Below are 21202 nucleotides of genomic sequence, written 5' to 3' on the forward strand. Positions count from 1 at the left end.
CTAGCTTCTTCTGCCTCTCTCCATAGCTTCTCATTCCCATATCTGGCTTCTTTTCTTTGATGCCTTTCTCTGAACCTCCAATTCCTCAGTAGAAAATAGTTATCAGAGGGACTCCTGGATGGCTCAGTGGTTGAGCGTCTGTCTTCAGCTCAGGGCATGATTCCAGAGTCCTGGGATCGAGTCCCACATTGGGCTATCTGCGTGGAACCTTCTCCTCCCTCTGCCTATGTCTCTGCTTCTCTCTGTATCTCTTGTGAATAAATAAATAAACTCTTAAAAAAAAAAAGTTATCAGAGAGACTGGAGAAATAAAGGAATTAGTGATAACAGTAGCACTGTGTCTCTTCCAAGACCTAGAATAGAAACTGCACTCTAAAGCTTGGCGAGTTCCATAGAGGACTACAGTCAAGGCCACTTTGGGTTTTCACAAGAAGAATCTGAAATGATCTCTACCTATTTTAAATTTTTCTTGATATCTAGAATCAAGATACGCATAAAACCAAAAAACTAGGGGTGCCTGGGTGGCTCAGTGGTTTAGCATCTGCCTTTGGCTCAGTTCATGGTCCCAGGGTCTTGGGATTGAGTCCTACATCGGGTTCCCCATGGGGAGTCTGCTTCTCCCTCTGCCTGTGTCTCTACCACTCTTGTGTCTCTCATGAATAAATAAAATCTAAAAAAAGAAAGAAAAAGAAAGGAAGGGAGGGAGGGAGGGAGGGAGGGAGGGAGCAGGCAGCCCGGTGGCTCAGTGGTTTAGCACTGTCTTCGGCCCAGGGTGTGATCCTGGAGACCCGAGATCAAGTGCTACATCAGGCTCCCTGCATGGAGCCTGCTTCTCCTTCTACCTGTGTCTCTCATGAATAAATAAATAAAACCTTAAAAAAAAAAAAAAAAGACAGAAAGAAAGAAAACAAAAGAAAAGAAACAATTAGGATAAAGGAAAAGAAAATACTTACACTTAGGTAACTCAAACTAGATAATATAGTCAAAATACTAAGAAAAACAAAAATGTAACTTCAGTTAACAACTAACATTCCATCTATAATAAATACCACTGCAGTATTTGTAATCTTGCATCACTAAAAAAGAATACTGCTATTAGTTTTCTTAGAATAAAGGTCATATATGAATTATACAGAAGTTTCCATTATTTTTAAATATCTCCTAGACCCCACCTTTCCTAGCCTTTCATAGCTGAAACTACTGAGATCAAACAACATGAAGTTTCTACCTGACAATGACAAGCACTGTCATCATGGTCAGAGCTAAGGGAAGAAAGCTAAGTGGAGTTCCAGTTGAATGAGAAGCTTCTTAAAAGTAAAAGAGAGCATAGCTAACATTTACACTTGTATTCTAAGTTTCTCAAATCAAATGCCAAAATCGGAGCACCTGGGTGGCTCAGCAGGTTAGGTGTCTGCCTTTGGCTCAGGTCATGTTCCCAAGGTCCTAGGATCCTACTTCTCCCTCTCCCTCTGCTGCTCCCCCTGGTTGTGCTCTATGTAATAAATGGATAAAATCTTTAAAATAAGTAAACAAGGGATCCCTGGGTGGCGCAGCGGTTTGGCGTCTGCCTTTGGCCCAGGGCACGATCCTGGAGACCCGGAATCGAGTCCCACATCGGGCTCCCGATGCATGGAGCCTGCTTCTCCCTCTGCCTGTGTCTCGGCCTCTCTCTCTCTCTCTCTCTCTCTCTCTCTGTGACTATCATAAATAAATAAAAATTTTTTAAAAAATTAATAAATAAACAAATGCCAAAATCAAACATCTCTTAGTCTGAAAGAGTGGCTGACAAGTTCAATGAAAAGCCTCAAATATAAATACAGTATCTTCTTAGCATTGCAATTAAATTTCTTTTGTTCTCAATACAAGTACCACTGTCATCAATACTTGTTTTTATTTATATTTTACTAATACATACTACTATACCAAATTAAGGTGAACATTATTTACTAAAGCTATAAGACATTTCTCCAAAGGAGGTATGTAAATGCACATGAAAAGATCCTCAACATCATTTGTCAATAAAGTAAATGAAAATCAAAACCACAATGAGATATCACTTCATACTCACCATAATGTCTATAATCAAAATGTCAGATGGGACCAATTTTGACAAGATGTAAAGAAATCAGAACCCTATTTTGCTGGTAGAAATGTAAAATGCAAAAACAGTTTGGGAGTTCCTCAGTTACACACAGTTACCATATGATCCCTCAATTACACAAGTATATGCCCAAAAGAAAAAAAACTTCTATCCACAGAAAAATTTATCCAGAAACATTCATAACAGCATTACGCACAATACTCAAAAGCAGAAACAACCCAAATGTCCAAAAACTGATGAACAGGTTAATAAAATTTGGTATATGCATACAATGGAATATGATTGTTTTAAAAAGTGAATTTTAATGATATATGCTATAACATAAATAAGCTTTGAAAACATTGTACATATTGAAAAATTACAGTTACAGGATGCCTGGGTGGTTCAGTGGCTGAGCATCTGCCTTTGGCTCAGGTTGTGATTCTGGGGTCCTGGAATAGAGTCCCACATCAGGCTCCCCATAGGGAGCCTACTTCTCCCTATGCGTCTCTCTCATGAATAAATAGAGTCTTAAAAGAAAAAAAAGAAAAGGAAAAATTCCAGGTACAAATCACCACATACTGTAGGAATCCATCTATATGAAATGTCCAGAATAAGCAAATGCTTAGCGAAAGAGAGATTAGTGGTTTCCTAAAGCTGAGGTTGGGAGTGAGAAATAGTTACTCCTAATGAATACTGGCTTTTTAAGGGTTACGAGAAGTCAGAAGAAAGAGCAGTAGTCAGACATTAGAAAGGAGGGAGAATGAATAAGTGGAGCACAAGGATTTTTAGGGCAGTGAAACTACTCTGTATGGTAACAGAATGGTGGCTACATCATTATATATTAGCCTATACCCATGGAGTACAATATCAAGAGTGAACCCTAACATAAACTATGGATTTGGGTAATAAAGATCTGCCAATGCAGGTCCATCAATTGTAGCAAATGTATCACCCTGGCGGAAGATGCTGATAATGGGGGAAGCTATGCACACTTGGGACAGGAGACATATGGGAAATCTCTACCTTATGCTCTATTTGGCTACGAACCTAAAACTGCTATTTTTTTTTAAAAAGTCTATAAAAAAAAATCAGTAGTTGGGTAGGCAGTACTATGCTGAACAGGTAACAGCATAGGGGATTTTTGTTGGTTTTTTGGTGGAGAGGAGTAAAAATATACATAAGACAAAATTTACCATTTTAATCATTTTTTTAAAAAGATTTTATTTATTTATTCACGAGAGACACACAGAGAGAGAGGCAGAGACACAGGCAGAGGGAGAAGCAGGCTCCCTTAGGGAGCCCGATGTGGGACTTGATCCCGGGTCTCCAGGATCACGCCCTGGGCTGAAAGCAACACTAAACCGCTGAGCCACCCGGGCTGCCCCATCTTAATCATTTTTAACTGTACAATTCAGTATTAAGTACATTCATACTGTCGTGCAACCATCACCACCATCCATCAGAATTCTTTTCTTCTTCAAAGCTAAAACTATACCCATTAAATAATACTGCTCATTTCCTCCTACCCTCTGCCCCCAGCATCCACCATTCTATGTTCTATCTCTATAAATTTTACTACTCTAGCTATCTCATGTAAGTGGAATCACAGTATTTGTCTTTTTATGGCTTATTTCACCTACCACAATGTCCTCAAGGTTCATCCATTTGTGTATCTTAGGTCAGCTTTTCCTTCTTTTTTAAAGCTTAATGACAGAAAATAATAATAAAAAATAAAAAAAATAAAGCTTAATAACATTACATTTACACACCATTTTGCATATTCATTTATCTGTCAATCAGTACTTGGACTGCTTCTACTCTCTAGCTACTGTGAATAACACTATAAACATGGATGTAAAAATCTTTCTCAAGACCCTACTTTTAATTAACAAGACAGGAAACCAATGTTGGAGAGGATGTGGAGAAAGCAGAACCCTCTTGCACTGTTGGTGGGAATGTCAACTGGTAGAGCCACTCTGGAAAACTGTGTGGAGGTTCCTCAAAGAGTTAAAAATAGAGCTACCCTATGACCCAGCAATTGCTCTGCTGGGGATTTATCCCAAAGATACAGATGCAGTGAAAAACCGAGACACCTGCACCCCAATGTTTCTAGCAGCAATGTCCACAATAGCCAAACTGTGGAAGGAGCCTTGATGCCCATCGAAAGATGAATGGATATAGAAGCTGTGGTACATGTATACAAGGGAATATTACTCAGCCATTAGAAAGGACGAATACCCACCATTTGCTTCAACGTGGATTGAACTGGAGGGTATTATGGTAAGTAAAGTAAGTCAATCAGAGAAGGGCAAACATATGGTTTCATTCATTTGGGGGAATATAAAAAAACAGTGAAAGGGATTAAAGGGGAAAGGAGAGAAAATGAGTGGGAAATATCAGAGAGGGTGACAGAACATGAGAGACTCCAACTCTGGGAAACGAACAAGGGGTAGTAGAAGGGGAGGCGGGCAGGTGGATGGGATGACTGGGTGAAGGGCACTGAAGGGGGGCTCCTGACAGGATGAGCATTGGGTGTTATACTATATGTTGACAAATCGAACTCCAATAAAAAAAAAATACCAAAAAAAAAAAAAAAAAAAGACCCTGCTTTTAGACCACCTAACTCACTACATATATGAAGCGTGTGACTTTTAATCTCAGTGTCATGAGTTCAAGCCCCACTTTAGGCAGAGACATAGGCAGAGGGAGAGGCAGGCTCCCCACAAGGAGCCCGATTTAGGACTTGATCCCAGACCCAGGGATCACACCCTGAGCTAAAGCCAGATGCTCAACCACTGAGCCACCCAGGCGTCCCAGATGTAGGGCTTACTTTAAAAAACAAAACAAAAAAACACAACAAAACAAAAAGATCCTGCTTTTGGGATCCCTGAGTGGCTCAGCAGTTTAGCACCTGCCTTTGGCCTGGGGCGTGATCCTGGAGTCCCGGGGTCGAGTCCCACATCAGGCTCCTTGCATGGAGCCTGCTTCTCCCTCTGCCTGTGTCTCTTTTCAAGTATTTTGGTAAATACTCAGAAATGGAATTGCTGGGTTACATGGTAATTCCATGATTAACTTCTGAGGAAACACCATACTGTTTATCACAGTAGCTGCACCATTTTACATTCCCACCCATAGTGCACAGGGTTCTAAGTTCTTCACATCCTTGCCAGCACTTGCTTTTTCTTCTGTTGTTTTCACAGTAGCTATCCTAATTGGGGGTGAGATAGGCCACAGGGGATTTTTAAAAGGTGAAACTATTATTTATGATCTTGGAATGTTAGATACGTAACATTAGTCATTTGTCAAAACCTGCAGAACTTCACAGCACAAGTAACCAGCTTTAATCTATACCATTTTTTTTTTTTTTTTTTAAATAAAGAGGATAGCAAGGGCAGGGAGAAAGGGAGACAGAGAATCTTAAGCAAGCTCTGCATCTACATGGGGTTCGATTTCACAACCCTAACATCATGACCTGAGCCTAAATCAAGAGATGGACATTTAACCAACTGAACAACCCAGGCCCCTATCTATGCAATTAAAAAAAAAAAAAAAATCATTGAGAAAGTCAGAGAATCCCAAGAAAGAATACAAACCGAGATTAAAAAAACAAAAAAATCTAACTGTATTATAAATGTATGAAACAAGTTCACTGAAGTGGGTGGGGGGAATAAATAGTGCTAACCTAAGTAACTGTGAAAATGTAACCAGTCTGTAGAACTAGAGGGAAAAGGAACTGCATATAAGTACTGTACTCTAGTTGATAAAGTTGTTCTCCAGAGGGCTGCAGGTTAATAATTCTGATAATGCTATACCACATCTATATTGAAAAAGAACAATTAAGCAAATTAATGGCAGCCAAAAGGAGTTGTCCTAAGTGGAAATTTACAGATAAGCAAGAAGAGGCTAGAAAGATACATATACAAATGGTATAGAGTTGGAGACATAAATATTTAACTTAATATAGACACAGATGGTTACACATAGAAATATTTATAGGGCATCCCCAGTGGCCTGGCGGTTTAGTGCCGCCTTCAGCCCAGGGCATGACCCTGGGGTCCCAGGATCAAGTCCCACATCAGGCTCCCTGCATGAAGCCTGCCTCTCCCTCTGCCTGTGTCTCTGCCTCTCTCTCTCTCCCTCCGTCTCTCATGAATAAATAAATAAAATCTTAAAAAAAAAAGAAATATTTATAGATATACTACATATACATAGCTTAGTATATACACATGTATTTCTTTGTTTTATAGCAGAGTTTGTTTTATAGCTGAGAGAGACTAAAAAAATAAAATTGCAGCAGCAAGCATATCTATCACCTTTATCTTGGTCTCTAATACCATTCTCCAATAAAAGGAATCCAGGCTCTTTGGAAAAATGGCTGATTCTAGAACTGGGACAGAAAATATGCATAAGTCTGGACCATCTTACAGTCCAAAGAAGTAAAGAAGTCCTTTAAAAAATTCTTACTGGAGTGCCTGGGTGGCTTAGTTGAACATCTGACTCTGAGTTTCAGCTCAGGTCATGATCTCAGGGTCCTAGGATCAAGCCCCAGGTTAGGCTTCCTGCTCAGTGGGGAGTCTGCTTCCCCACTCTCCCTTTGCCCCTCCCCTTGCACATTCTCTCTGATAGATAGATCGATAAATCTTTTTTTTTAATCCTTACTGATGGAGGTGTGTTACAGGGGCACAGAAGCCAACTGAAAGTGCTTCCAATGGCCAAAGGCAGAACAGTCTGATCAACAAAATAAGTGAAGCAGTACTGGATTATATCCTTGAGTCCATACTGCTATAAATGAATGAGTGATTAATGGGGGAAAAGACAAATTTTCCATGCAAAAGAATTCCAAAGAAATTATATAAGATACTCCAACCCTAAAAAAAGGAAGCATAACTCCTCTCTCTTTCAGTGTGGGCTATAACAGTGACTTCCTTCCAAAGAATATAGCAAAGGGGAGGGGGGGTAACTGTACTGTAGAGAAATCTGATAAATGTTACTTCAGCCAAGTGAGTAAAATCAATATCAACAGTAATAAATCCTGTTGATAATATGTATCTTTGAAACAATGTGATGAAAATGGCACATGATCATCCTCCCCAAAAACCCAATCTGATCACAAAACATCAAACAAATTCCAACAGAAGGGCATCTTGCAATATACCTGACCAATACTCCTCTCAATTCTCAAGATGATCAACATGAAAAGTCTGAAAAAGTGGCAGCCAAGAAGTGCCTAAGGAGACATGACAACTAAATGTAATGTGGAACAGAAAAAAGACATTAGGGGTGGTGTCTGGGTAGCTCAGTCGGTTGGGTGTCTGCCTTCAGCTTGGATCATGATCCCAGGGTCCTGGGATAGAGCCCTGCATCTATAGATAGACGCTCCCTATAGATAGATGCTCCCCCTGCTTGTGCTCTCTGTAAAATGAATAAATAAAATCTTTAAGAAAAGAGACATTAGGTAAGACTAAGCTAAAAACTACACTATGGATTTTAGTTAACAATAAATATTGATTATTTCTAAGAAATGTACCATGCTAATGCATCGATTTAAATAAAGAAAAGAAAAGCAAGTGCCAGTAACTCCAGGCTGATGGCTTCTTACTTCCTGGAGTAATTTTAATAGCTTGGTATTATATCTACATGACTAAGAGACTTGGATCATTACAGGAGATTTTTATTGTTTCCAACATCCAGGAAAACTTTCTCCTCACAAAATAAACTTCTGGACTTCTATTTCAGTACCCTTTCTTCAGTCCCTGCAATGCCCTTTACTCAGCCTGAGGTTAGGTAAACTTCAACAAGCCCTAACCATCAATTCTGACCATGTATGCAAAACACCCATCTATTCTGGCAGGTGATGTCACCGTGGCATGGTCTGGCAAACAAAAGATGGGCTATAAACTGCAGGTAAGACACATAAGCCCTTTACCACCGAGCCTCTTAAAATGATGGTGGGCCATGTTAGACTCCAAAAGACCTCAACTCTAAGATATCTGCTTCATCACTTCTATTACTGCCTATTCTTGACCCCCTTGCTATTATTCAAATATCCATAAATAAATATACACATGTGTACATGCATGTGTGTGTGTTTTGCCTCTACAAAGCAATCATTAATTCCTCGGGGACAGACACCACAAATTCTGTATTTTGAGGTACCTTATAATTATTTCCCTTCTTCCTTTCTTATAGAACTCTACTTTTTTCAGGTGGCAATGTGCCCAGCTATGGACAGTGAGACCTAAGAGGAAGTTTATTGCAAAAACACTGGAAAGCTTTTGCCTTCCCGACAAAGAGGCAGACACATTTGATGTTGTTCCTCTTTCTTTTTTTTTTTTTTTTTTTTTTTTGGCCTTAAATACAGACATGATACTTGGAGCTGCAACTTGCAAATAAAGGAAAGTCCAAAACAGTTCCATAGATGCTGATCCTAAAAGTGCTAAGTTCATGAACCCAAGCCAGGAACTGCCTACCCCCAAATATCTTGTTATATAAGACAAATAAACTATTTAAGCACCTGTTGAAAAAAAATAATCAAGCTGTGGTCCCCAGCATTGTAAAGAGCAATGATAAGTATGACTTCAAAAGACTACAGTATACCTCCTGAGCTTTCACAATTGGATTGGAAAAGAGGTAGAGATCTGAACCATCCCAGGGGTAAGTATTAAGCAAGAACCCTTAAAGGAATCAAAAACTTCAAACAGCTCAAACCCTAATCTTACCGGTAGGGCATATCAGAACTCAGTATGCCCTAATCTTGACAGAAATCTTTCCAGGATCCTAGGATCACAAAATACTTAATCTCTAACATGAAAAACCAGAACCAAAACTAGTAAAAAGAGGAAAAAAGCAACTTGGAAGCTACAAATATTCTGTAAGCCTAAGAAAACTAAACACAATAAAACAAAAACCTATTTTTGGTATACACAAAGAACTAAGAAAAGTTAAGCAGAGGATGCTATGTTAAAAGTACATTTAGACAACAGGAGCTCCTTGGTGGCTCAGTGAGTTAAGCATCCAACTCTTGATTTCAGCTCAGCTCTTGATCTCAGCATCATAAGCTCAAGCCCCACACTGGGCTCCACACTTGGCATGGAAATTTCTTATAAAAAAAAAAAAGTTCACTAAGAAAAAACAGCTCTTAGAAGTTAAAAATACAACAGCAAAATAATTAAAAACTCAATGTTAACAATTTTCAGTTTCCAATAGTAAGTAGCAGGCTAGGTTTCTTGGATCACCTATCACTATTCTACTGGATAAAAGCTTTAAAATACGGATAAAATATATTTCAAAAACGTAAGGCATCAAAGACAAGCGAGCCAAGATAACAAGGAATTACAAAGTTACAAGCAAAAAATAAGGGGAAAAAAAGGAATAAAAGCTACTTTTGCCCTGAAGGTGTTTGCCAATCCTAAAAATCTTTGTTTTGAGAATATAGCACAAGATATGGGGACAGAAATCAAAATCCAACAACTGTACAGGGAATTTCAAGCCCTGAACTTCCACTAAGAATGAATCTCATACACAGTATGTTAAAGAAGACCGACAAAAAAGAATACATATTGCATGATATTATTCATGTGAGGTTTTAAAAACCTACAAAAGTAATCAAAAGCAATACAAGTCAGAATAGTAGTTACTTTTAGGTGGATATTCACTGGGAATGACATGAAGGAAACTTCTGTATCTTGATCCTAGCGGGAATTACAGAAGTGTTGTTCAATTTTTTTAAAAATCTTAATGTCAAACAGGTAAGATTTGTACACTTTAATGTATGAATTTATATCTTAATGAAACTTTAAAAAAATGGAGGTGAAAGGTCATTTCAGATTCAAAAAGTTAACAAATGTTAATTACATTGAGCCTTGGCAAACAGTAAAAGATGCTAATTTAGGGGGCGCCTGGGTGGGCATCTGCATTCAGCTTGGGTCATAGTCACAGGGTTTGCGTTAGTTCCCTGCTCAGTGGGGAGTATGCTCCTCTCTAGGCCTCTGCCCTTCTTCTCCTGTTCTAATGAATAAATAAGATCTTAAAAAAAAAAAAAAAAAGTTAATTTAGTCCATAGTCTAAGTCTAGAAAATTGAAGTTATAGTTTGTGTTTTATAGTTTGTGTTTATTCAAAAGCTATTTACCATAGCTTTATCAATAATTTTGATTTTTATAATTTCTAACAGAAAAAAAAAACTCAACTAACCACCACTAATGTTTGTTTAAAATCTCTCAGAATCAACTTAACACTCATACTCACTAAAAACCAATCTTTTATGTTTTTCCAATTAAGTTTCAGACAATTTACATTATTCTTACATGACCAACAGATGTTCACTGTTCTCATTTTTAGAAACCAAAGGGTCATAAAAATGCTATCACTAAAAAATAAGCATTTGTATTCAAACAATCAAGGAAATGAGAATTTCAGACATAAAAGAGAAAAATTTCACATGAAAAGGCACAAACAGCTGTATCTCCAGATTATAAAAAGAATCCATAAAGGGGCACCTGGCTGGCTTAGTCAGTAGAGCTCTGATCTTGGGGTCATGAGTTCAAGTCCCATACTCGGTGTGGGGTCTACTTAAAAACAAAGGGTCCCTAAAGTTAAACAAAGATATAAGAAATATACATGCTGTGGAAAAAAACCTAAATACCCTTAGTATTCAAAACATAATCTGATGATAGAGTTAGAGCAACTCATTGATTTCCTCATTCAACAAGTATTTCAGTGCCTATTATATGTCTATTCATTTTGTGGTATACAGCGGGATACAGCAGACACAAAACATGATTTTTACTCTGGAAAGAACAAAATAATGATGTAGCAAAAATAGGAAAATCTGACTCTATATAAACATTTATATTTTTTCAAATTACAACAAATATATAATGCTAATATTTCACACATTTCATGAGGTATTGTGAAAGTCCGATGATTAGTTTTCCACCAAGAACTTAAGGAAAAATTGCTTCTAAGCCCCAAATTTTAATAACTAATTTGAATTCAATAGGGACATTTTACAAAAACTTTTATTCTTACTATTCTAGATTTCTTTCTCTTGGGCTCTATATAAATTCTAAATGCTGAATCCCACATTACAAAGAGCAGTCAGACATCATCTTAAAACGCCTTTACAGCATCTCCCAATGGTCTGAAAGAGGTAGTTTTCATAATTTGTCAATGAAAATCCCATAAAAGCAATCACAGAATACAACTTATTTTAAGAAAAAAAAGGAAAATGCTTAAAAGCACAGGTGACAATATTAACTGTATCAACAGATTTTTAAGCACAATTTGAAATTTTAAAGTATCTATCATTCTACCATCTATTAAAGATGATACCTCAAAATATTCTACTATTATTACATGAGAAACTCAGTGCATAAATCAGCTCATGAAGCTACTAATTAGAGCAAAGCTGGGAGGATCAAAACTTATTGCATTTCCCAATGAACACCTCTCAGCCTCAGAAAAAGCACTGGAATTAAACTGATATAGAAGTAAAAATGTTAACCCACAGATGGGGGAAGAAGGAAAAACAGTATAAACAAACTGCAGAAAAAACATACACTTTTAAAATGCAGCTGATATCAGGACCAATACATTGTTAAAAGAATTAACACCCTTCAAATATTCTCACAGAGGTGATTAAGTCATAAACTTTCATCTTTTAAAACCTGGAGAGATCCTTCCTCCTGCCATCAAAGGATTCAAAAGGAAGAAATAGTTCCTTCTACTATCACAAACTACAACTTCCTCTAGACTTTTAAATGGTCTAAAAATTGAGTTAATTATATGCTAATAAATAAATAACACATCTCTCTCTCTCTCTCTCTCTCTGTTCATGAATGTAAATCAACCATTCAGTCAAATCAACCTCTTAGCATGGTCCCAATCTACCCTGCATCCCTACTTTTAGGCATCCTCTACTCAAATTCAAACCAAACCCAACCACTACATTCAGGTCAATCCAGCAAACATTTACTAAAGATCTTAGTAGCATCAGGCCCTATGCCAGGCAGTGTGCTGCTGACAGGGGAAAATACAGCAATGAATCAGATGATGATTAAGCAATGAATAAGACATGATCTCTGCCCTCTAGGAACTTAGCCACCTATATGCAAAACCTTCCTTATTTCAAAGCCCATGCCAAATATCTTTTTGGTATGTCAGATATACAAAGCCCAGACTAATACAGTGTATATATATACTGCTTCCTATAAAACAAAAGCTTTATATAATCTTTTCCCACTAGTTTTTAATACACTGTAGGTATGACTATGTTCTCCAAAATAGAATTTTTCTTTTTTGCTATTGAGCTAAAAATGTTTAAAGATTGAAGACTAATAAGTAAAAAAGCACTTGTAGGTGCCATAATTATAAATCATTACTATTCTCTTATTTTCTGCCTGCAAACAGGCTCATATATAGGAAAAAATAGGTTTTAAAAAAAGATTTTTTTAAAAAGGATTTTATTCATTTATTTGAAAGAAAGAGAGCACAGCAGAGGGATGAGCAGAGGGAGAGGGTGGTGTCTGGGTAAAATGGGTTTTTTAAGTGTCCAGCCAAACTTACATTTATAGATTGGGGGAAGGAAAAAGACAATCAGTGTTCCAAAATAAAGGCAGGGAAGGTGAATTGAACTGAGTGGTTTAAAGGAAGTAGCAAATGCAGAGGTTAGAGGCCATTCTCCAGCTTCCACCTTGCTACAATCAGGATAGAATGGTGGCATAAACAGGTGTCTTAATTAACTCTCAGCCTGCTTAACTAAGAACAATACCTGTAATACAATATTACACACAACAAATTCTATCAACAAAATGGCACATAAGATATAAATATTTATACCATGACTATTTTCCGAAGGTTTGAATGTACAAGAAATACTGCAACATAAGACGGTAGTCCCATAAAAAAGATATTATCCAGAATGTGTACTCTGAAGAAAAGGAGGGTTCAGAGTTACTGGTCAACAGAAGACATTCTGGACAGTGATACTAACATAGGGGAGTATTTTGGAGTTAGGAAAGAGTATCACCTCAAAATTACTTTCTCACAGCAAGTTTCCTCACAGCGGGACCAATATTATAGACCTCATAAATTTCACCATACATTCACAGTGTCCCACGTAATAGACCTCAATAACTTATTGTTTAAACTAAATTCCTACAGCAATTGCATAGTCTTGAAAAAAGCAATGCCATTAATATTAATAAACAAGGAGTTTTTGTCAACCTCCTCTACAGAGATGCACAGATTTTCTAAAAAATCTGAAGTAACATTCAGTCAATATTACAGATAGTCTAACCACTACAGACTACAATGGGATCACACTGCTTTCTTCTAGACAAATCTATTAGTGTGGTCTAAGATCTCATCAGCTATTTTTGCAGTCACATCACAGAGCTAAGAGTCAGGTAAAGTCATAAGAACTAGCTTTTTACTAGTTCTTCCCCAACCATAAAAGTTTTTAACCCAAACACTAAACCTTAACTTCATAATTTTGGTTTCAATTTATTTAGACATTCTTGAACTGATATCTAAAGCACTTAATCTATCCATCTGCAAAGGCCCTCAGAACCATAATGACTTCCTCCAAGATGCACTTTTTAATCAGTGATCAATACTCTGGATAATGAACTATTAATTCAATTGGTCAAAATATGCATGATCACCTACAGGCATTGTTTTAGTCAGTGAAAACAGTGATTAATTCAGTTCTATACTCCAAGACTCAAAAGTCTAGTACACTTACAGCATAGGTATTAAAACAGAAGTGCTATATAAATGCTATGAGGACAAAGATAAAGAAGCATTAAGGATTAAGACTGGGGGTATCTGGGCAGCCCAGTGGCTCAGCAGTTTAGCGCAGCCTTTGGCCCAGGGCCTGATCCTGGAGACCCAGGATCCATTCCCATGTCCGGCTCCCTGCATAGAGCCTGCTTCTCCCTCTGCCTTTGTCTCTGTCTCTCTCTCTCTCTCTCTCTCTGTGCGTTTCTCATGAATAAATAAAGTATTTTTTAAAAAAAGACTGAGGGGGGATCCCTGGGTGGCGCAGCGGTTTGGCGCCTGCCTTTGGCCCAGGGCGCGATCCTGGAGACCCGGGATCGAATCCCACATCGGGCTCCCGGTGCATGGAGCCTGCTTCTCCCTCTGCCTATGTCTCTGCCTCTCTCTCTCTCTCTGTGACTATCATAAATAAAGAAAAATTTAAAAAAAAAAAAATAAAAAAAAAAAAAAAAAAAAAAAAAAAGACTGAGGGTATCCACTGAATCTATCATCCAATTCAAATTTTTCAATTTCTTCCAAAAAGAGCATGACCTTTGTCAAATGCACTTAATAACTTAATGAAAATAACAATGGCTTTTACTTAAAGCCAAGGGCCAAAAAATAAAAATTAAAAAAAAAAATCACATAGACCAGGAAACTAAGGCATAACAAAGGTTTATAAGAACCTATAAATTAAGTCAGATATTGGAAGCTACCTTCTAACTTCCAGAAGAATCACCTCATTTCCCTTGGGGAGCAAATTTTTTAATAAATCATGATATGAATGTAGTGTGCTCAGCCATATTTTTTCGTAACTATACACACACAATCCATACACGGATTTTTTTTTCCTGGCGAAATTTAGCTCCTCAAAACACAAAAAAGTATCTCCTAATAAATAAAACGTATTGACTAAACACAGAAATTCTCCAATCTCTAATTTTCTTACTTGTAAAACGAGTAATAATTATAAAATCATTGCTTTGTGAAATCATTGATTCATACTTGGGCCTCTTTTTGATCCAGTTATTCTTCCCATGATAATTTAAGAAATCAACACAATAAACAACACTTAAGATACTATCTTATAATTATGTTACAGCTTGAGGAAATAATGAAGACACTGTCACCTCTTTGTTTGGTATTACCCAGAACTCAGAACTGAGTAGCATATATACAACGCTTACTTAAATGCGCATTTGGAGCACCTGGAATACCTTGAAGCATAGCTCAAATCTACTGCCAGTTAATTCATACCCCCTCACAACCACACAGTACAACATAACCCACTTAATCTATCACTATTAGTTCTGTCCCCTAAAGTCAGTATTAAAGTGGTTCTTTATTTTATTACTTTATTCTCAAATTTAAAATAAGACTTAAGAAGCATCAAAATAGCAATGAAGGCAGGCCTGGGTGGCTCAGTAGTTGAGCGTCTGCCTTCGGCTCAGGGCGTGATCCCAGGAGGGATCCCAGGAAGGTTCTCAGTATCGGAGTGCTGAATCCGCCTCCTCGCAGGAAGCCTGCTTCTCCCTCTGCCTATGTCTCTGCCTGTCTCTCATGAACAAATAAATAAAATCTTAAAAAAAAAAATAGCAATGAAACTCCTATAAATATAATTAAGAAACTTGGAGTGCATAACTGCTTTCATCATTTTTTTGTAACATGTTTCCAGTAATTAAACCTTTTGGATAGTAATGTGATCCTAAACTTGAAATAACAGAACTGGTCTCTAAATTCGGAATATCAAGAGAATTCTCCCAACCTCAAATTCATCAATGACAAGAGCACAGTGTAGGTGTTTGTTACAATCCCCTGGAAGCACAATATCCTTATTCAAAACAGAACAGTAAAAACAGGAAGTCCAGTGAAATATTTCTAAGATCTCTCCAGGTCCTAACAATAGCCCTCTACACCAATTTCTACTTATCTGAGGTTTAAGCATCCAGATGATACTAGCTGATTCTCTATCAGTTTCTAATAATGTTTCCCTCAAATCCTAAAACAACTAAAAAGTTTAAAACATGGTGCATTAAATTTTAATAGTTAAATTTAAATCTTTTTTCATATTTTTCAAAAGGATACAAAACAATTTTTTAGGTAACAGAAATCCCCATCTCTGGACGCCTGGGTGGCTCAGCAGTTGAACCTCTGCCTTCAGGTCAGGGCGTGATCCCGAGTCCTGGGATCTAGTCCCACAACAGGCTCCCTGCGGAAAGCCTGCTTCTCCCTCTGCCTAGGTCTCCGCCTCTCTCATGAATAAACGAATAAAATCTTGAAAGAAAGAAAAGAAAGAAATCCCCATCTCTTCTACAACTTACCTTTCCAAGTTGCTGAGAAACTATTGAATTTTTAAATTATAACAAAAAACTTTCAAAAATCACATTTTAATCTTCACTAAAATATTTTGTTTCTTCTCAAAATTGTTTTTCTGTAGTATGACAAGAAGTGCTTTTTAAATCTAAAAGTTCAATCTAAATAACTCTACTCTTCCTATGTGTACTTTAAAAAAATATTCTAAGTACATTTTTGCTTCCTCTGAAACGTGGATCATTTAAGCACGTAAAAATAAAAATCTTTTCTAATTAGGGATCCCTGGGTGGCTCGGTGGTTTAGCACCTGCCTTCAACCCAGGGCCTGATCCTGGAGTCCCAGGATCGAGTCCCACATCAGGCTCCCATCAGGAGCCTGCTTCTCCTGCCTGTGTCTCTGCCTCTCTCTCTCTGTCTCTCATGAATAAATAAAATCTTTTTAAAAATCTATATTTTCTAATTATAAAAAATGGAAAATAAAACTATACCCATCTACTTTAACTGATGACGCAGTATAACCAATTATAAAATGTACAAAATCGAAAGACCAATAATGCTTGAGAATCTCAAGTGTAAACTCAAATTTTACATAATTCACTTACTAGATAATCTTCTCTAATATAAGAACAATTAATGCTATCTAATAAACGGATGTCTGAGATATTTTCTCTTGGGTGGTGTGTTTACAGACTAAGCAAACACTTGTCCTGAATGTTGCGGGAGATTCCTGAGCTAGCTAAGTGTTCAACCAGTTGAACTCTAAAGTCTCTTTCAGTTCTAAGATTCCCAATCTGTGAGTAAAAGGTGAAAAATAACCGAAAAAACCATTTTGCCCTTCAATTAACCAATCTACCTTCAGTCGCACCCCAACTGCTCCCGTCGAGGGAAAAAAAGTTCTTTCTCCCCTTTCGCTGCAGCGGTTTCACAAGACCCTCGATAACAAAAGGCACGGAAAATGTGCACAGGTGGGATAAAAAGGGGAGTGGCTGAAGCCAGGCAGCTCTCGGGACAGCGCCCCCACGCCCCGGGTCCCTCGGCTGCACCTGAGAAATCACTGCCCTCCACACCTCCACCCTTGCGAGGCTGCGTCGGAGCGAATTCCCCGACCCCTTACAGTCCAACCGCACCTTGGCCACTTGGCCAGACGCTGGGCATTGTCTGAAGCCTTCAGCGCCCAAGCAAGGCAAGTAGGAAAGAAAGCAAAGCGGGGAGAACGGTGAGGATAAAGAACAGCGGAAGGGGAAGTAAAGCAATTGGGAAGCCCCACGCTCTTTTTTTAATTTATTTTTTATTTTTTTAGCAAAACTGGCTTCCCATCGATCCATCAATTTAAGGCAGATTCCAAAAGCCAACCGCGTCCCCGGCGCCCCAGCCCAAGGCGGCAGCGGGGCTGGCCCACCCGGAGTCCCCACAGCTGCGCGCGGGTTCCGAGCACACGCACTGGGAGAGGGAAGCGGGTTTGTGGGCTGGGCCTGGCTGGCCGGAGGCCGGGCTCCGAACAAAGCCGCCCGGCTCCCCCTACCTGGGGCGACGGCGGTGGGCGGCGCCTCGAGGCTCCCCGCGCCGTCCGGGCCCGGCGACGCCCTCGCCCCGGGGACCCCCGCCCCGGCCGCCGGCCGCGGCCGGCCCCCTCCCTGCCGGCCAACGGCGCCCCTTCGGGACAATGGACCCCCTCCCCCGCCTCCGGGCGGGGAGATACAAAGGCAGAGGAGCGCGGCCCGGCACCGAGCCAGGCGTCCGGAAAGTGAAGGCGGAGGAGAGACCGCGACCAGGGGGGATGGCGGCGGGCGCAGGGGCCGCGGGCCGCTCCTCTGGCCGTCCGGGGCGCTGCCCTCAGCCCTCCGCGGCGCAGAGGCGGGGCGCGCGCCCGCAGCCCCTCCATCCCGGCCGACTGGGGCGGGGGGCTGCACACAAAGAAGCGTGGAGCCCCCGCCCTCCGCCGGCGCCAGGGGCGGGGGTGGGGCCCAAGGCGCTCGGGCCGCCGACGGTCGGCGGGGCGCCCCGCACCCGGACTCACCCACAGCTCCGTGCCCCAGCTCATGGCGGAACTTGAGGCGACTCGGGCCGTCCGGCTGCTCCGCTGTCCGTCCGTCTGTCGGACCCGCCCTTAGTCCCGGCCGACCTCCAACCGGCTGGCCGACGGGCTCGCAGCTCCGCCGCTCTGCCTCCGAAGGTGCCGCCACCGCCGGGCTCCTCAGTGAGTGAGAAAGACGCGACTGGAGAAGCCGCCGCCGACGCCGCGTCCCCGCCTCCCGGAGCCGGCAGGGAGGGGGCCCGGGCCGAGGGGAGGCGGGACGCGGCGAGGGGAGGGGGCGGGGCGCGGTGCACCCTGGGATCGCGGCGGACCCGCGCTCCCCGGCCGCCGCGGGCAGCGTCCCCCCGGGGGAGGGTCTCCCACTCCGCGGGTTCGCGCGCCGGGGCGCTTCCCGCCAGACCCGTGGTGCTCGGACGGCCCCGCCGCCGCGCCGCCGCCACTCGCGTCTCTGCCTCCGAGGTGGAAGGGGAGAGAAGGGAAGGGCGCCCCCCACCCTTCTCTCTTCCCTGAGACCCCTCAGATGAGGTAACTCCCGTCCTCCTCCCTTCCTGCCTCTGGCGTCCTGCACCTGGGAGAAATCCTGACGGAGCTGCCTCTTGCAAATCCTCGGGTTTACGTCGTCGGAGATTTGTGTGTGTGCTTGTGCGTTTTATTAAAAGTCTTGATTGGTAAGGTGATCTTGGGAGTCCCCAAAATGTCAAACATGAATGCAACGCGCCCCGATCCTATTTTTAATAGGATTTTGATTTTATAAGTTGTCAGGAAACCATTGAAAGAGGCAGATCCTTCAGCATTCCTTTTGAGGTGTTGCCGTAACAAGAGATGAAGGAAACGGACCGGTGTGAGCCGAGCTGTCACCTGCAGGAAACCAGGACCGAGCTCGCCCCCGCCGAGGAAGGGGCATCTCCTCTGTGGGGGTTGGGCGGGAGCCGCATTCCTCCCCGGGAGCGCGAGGAGCCGACGGCAACTTCGGACACTGCTCGCCCGGAATGCGGGAATCCTGGAGGCAGGGCCACCATTTCCTTTCTTTGTGGAGTTGCTTCCCAGCCCTTCTGAGCAATCATTAACTGCGATCAGCCAGCTTGGCGGGTACTATTAGATTCCAGATACACTTAGCAACTCCTAACATCTGCCTTAGCATTAATGGCTTGTCTTCTAAACACACACACACACACACACACACACACTTCAGTCCAGTCACGAGCAAGGTACTCCTCAGTGTTATGACAGCTGTCTTAAGAAGTTCTCCAAACCCGAGTGTCAGCATTTGAAACTCCTCCCTTTATATGGCCTGCTCAGGTGCCCCAATCTCTTCCGCTTCAATCCTCCTCCCCCCTGCCTGGCTGTGATCCCTCTGGGGGTTAAGGCAAGTAACCCTTGCCTTCCTGACAGGCCACCATTCTTGCTGAATTCTTTGCTTCCTTTCTCTAAGTCCAGCTTTAAGTACACAGATACTCTTTTCCAATGGCCAATTTTTAAATGCTTAAGTATGCCATGCAGTGAAGAGTCTGTAAGGCACTGACTGAACACTTTCTCTTTCCATTATTTTTCTATACTGCCTCCATTTCAAATAGAATTCCTTCAATACTACTTGTATCACCTACCCCAGCTACCCATTTCTCTTCTCCCTTCCTCTTACTCTCTAGACATCCTGAAAGCAGTTAGCAAGTACAAGTAAGATTTGTAATGGAAAATATATTTATTAAACGGATGTCTCATTATTCAGAACCATTCCAATACTAAGCCTTACTGTATCTAAGTATTGTCATGAAAGTTAAAACCTATGGAGCATAATTTAAGCCAAAATTGCATTTTCCCTTTAAAAAGTAAAATAACCTACCATTCACACTGAAGATTATCCTTAACCATCCTGTTAACACAACTCTCCAAGTGAACATGAAATCTTATCTCCTAGATGAACATTTTTCTTCTCTCAAAGTTTCTGAACAGAACTCCACACATAACCATTCATTTCTCTTCAAAAAGTTAGATTTTTGGCCAACAAATTCAGAGAAAATTTACGTTTCCAACATTGCTATAAAATTTAAGTATAATTTTTATAACCAACTTAAATTGATAATCTCTTAAATAATTATTTGTAACTTGCAAAATTTTTGTATTAAAATTCACTATTGGGCGGCCCGGGTGGCTCAGTGGTTTAGCGCCACCTTCAGCCGGGGGGCGTGATCCTGGAGATCCAGGATCGAGTCCCACTTCGGGCTCCCTGCATGGAGCCTGCTTCTCCCTCTGCCTATATCTCTGCCTCTCTCTCTCTCTCTCTCATAAATAAATAAAATATTTTTTAAAATTCACTATTTACTTCAACAAAGTCTTTAAGAAAAAATGACTATCACAAAAGAATAAATATGTTTTGTGTTATATTTTGTTATAAAGATTAATCAGCTTCCAAAGTATTCCTTTCAGGATCCCTGGGTGGCGCAGCGGTTTGGCGCCTGCCTTTGGCCCAGGGCACGATCCTGGAGACTCGGTATCGAATCCCACGTCGGGCTCCCGGTGCATGGAGCCTGCTTCTCCCTCTGCCTGTGTCTCTGCCTCTCTCTCTCTCTCTCTCTCTCTCTCTGTGACTATCATAAAAAAAAGAAAAAAAGACAAAGTATTCCTTTCTATAACCAATCTCTAAAGTATTATAGGCACATTTTAGCTAACAAACATCCAGAGGTGTTTTACACACACACATATATAGTCACACACAAATATGTACTATTAGCATGGCAGTTTATAAGAATGTTGACTTTTTTTGAGAGAGAAGGTGCAGAGGGAAAGGAGAGAATCTTAAGTAGGCTCCGTGCTCAGCACAGAGCCCAACATCTGGATCTCAGGACCCTGAGATCGTGACCTGAGCCAAAATCAAGAGTTGGATACTTAACCACTGAACCACCTACACACCCCCAAGAATATTTATTTTTGACGGAATCCACTGGGTTTTAAATTATTCGTATATATAAGATTTATTCTTTATGGACCCATGATGAGGCACTTTGTGAGCTGTTGAAA

At 40.8% G+C, this 21202-nt stretch overlaps 1 protein-coding gene across 5 annotated transcripts in view; it reads right to left on the reverse strand.

The window, feature by feature from the left end:
* The window catches only part of FNBP1L (formin binding protein 1 like), a 126588-nt gene extending 108120 nt beyond the window's left edge, over window positions 1-18468 (reverse strand). For 4 of the 5 annotated variants that reach the window (XM_049111664.1, XM_035718005.2, XM_035718007.2 and 1 more), the window contains exon 1: window positions 18170-18468. In XM_049111664.1, the coding sequence (XP_048967621.1) occupies window positions 18170-18193 (24 nt within the window). In that variant the 5' untranslated portion in view covers window positions 18194-18468. The remainder of the gene's footprint in view (window positions 1-18169) is intronic. The other variant, XM_049111665.1, reaches the window with a different exon arrangement.
* Between the last annotated feature and the right edge of the window lie 2734 nt (window positions 18469-21202).

This window comes from Canis lupus, chromosome 6 (genome assembly GCF_003254725.2).
Source record: "Canis lupus dingo isolate Sandy chromosome 6, ASM325472v2, whole genome shotgun sequence".
NCBI lineage: Eukaryota > Metazoa > Chordata > Mammalia > Carnivora > Canidae > Canis > Canis lupus.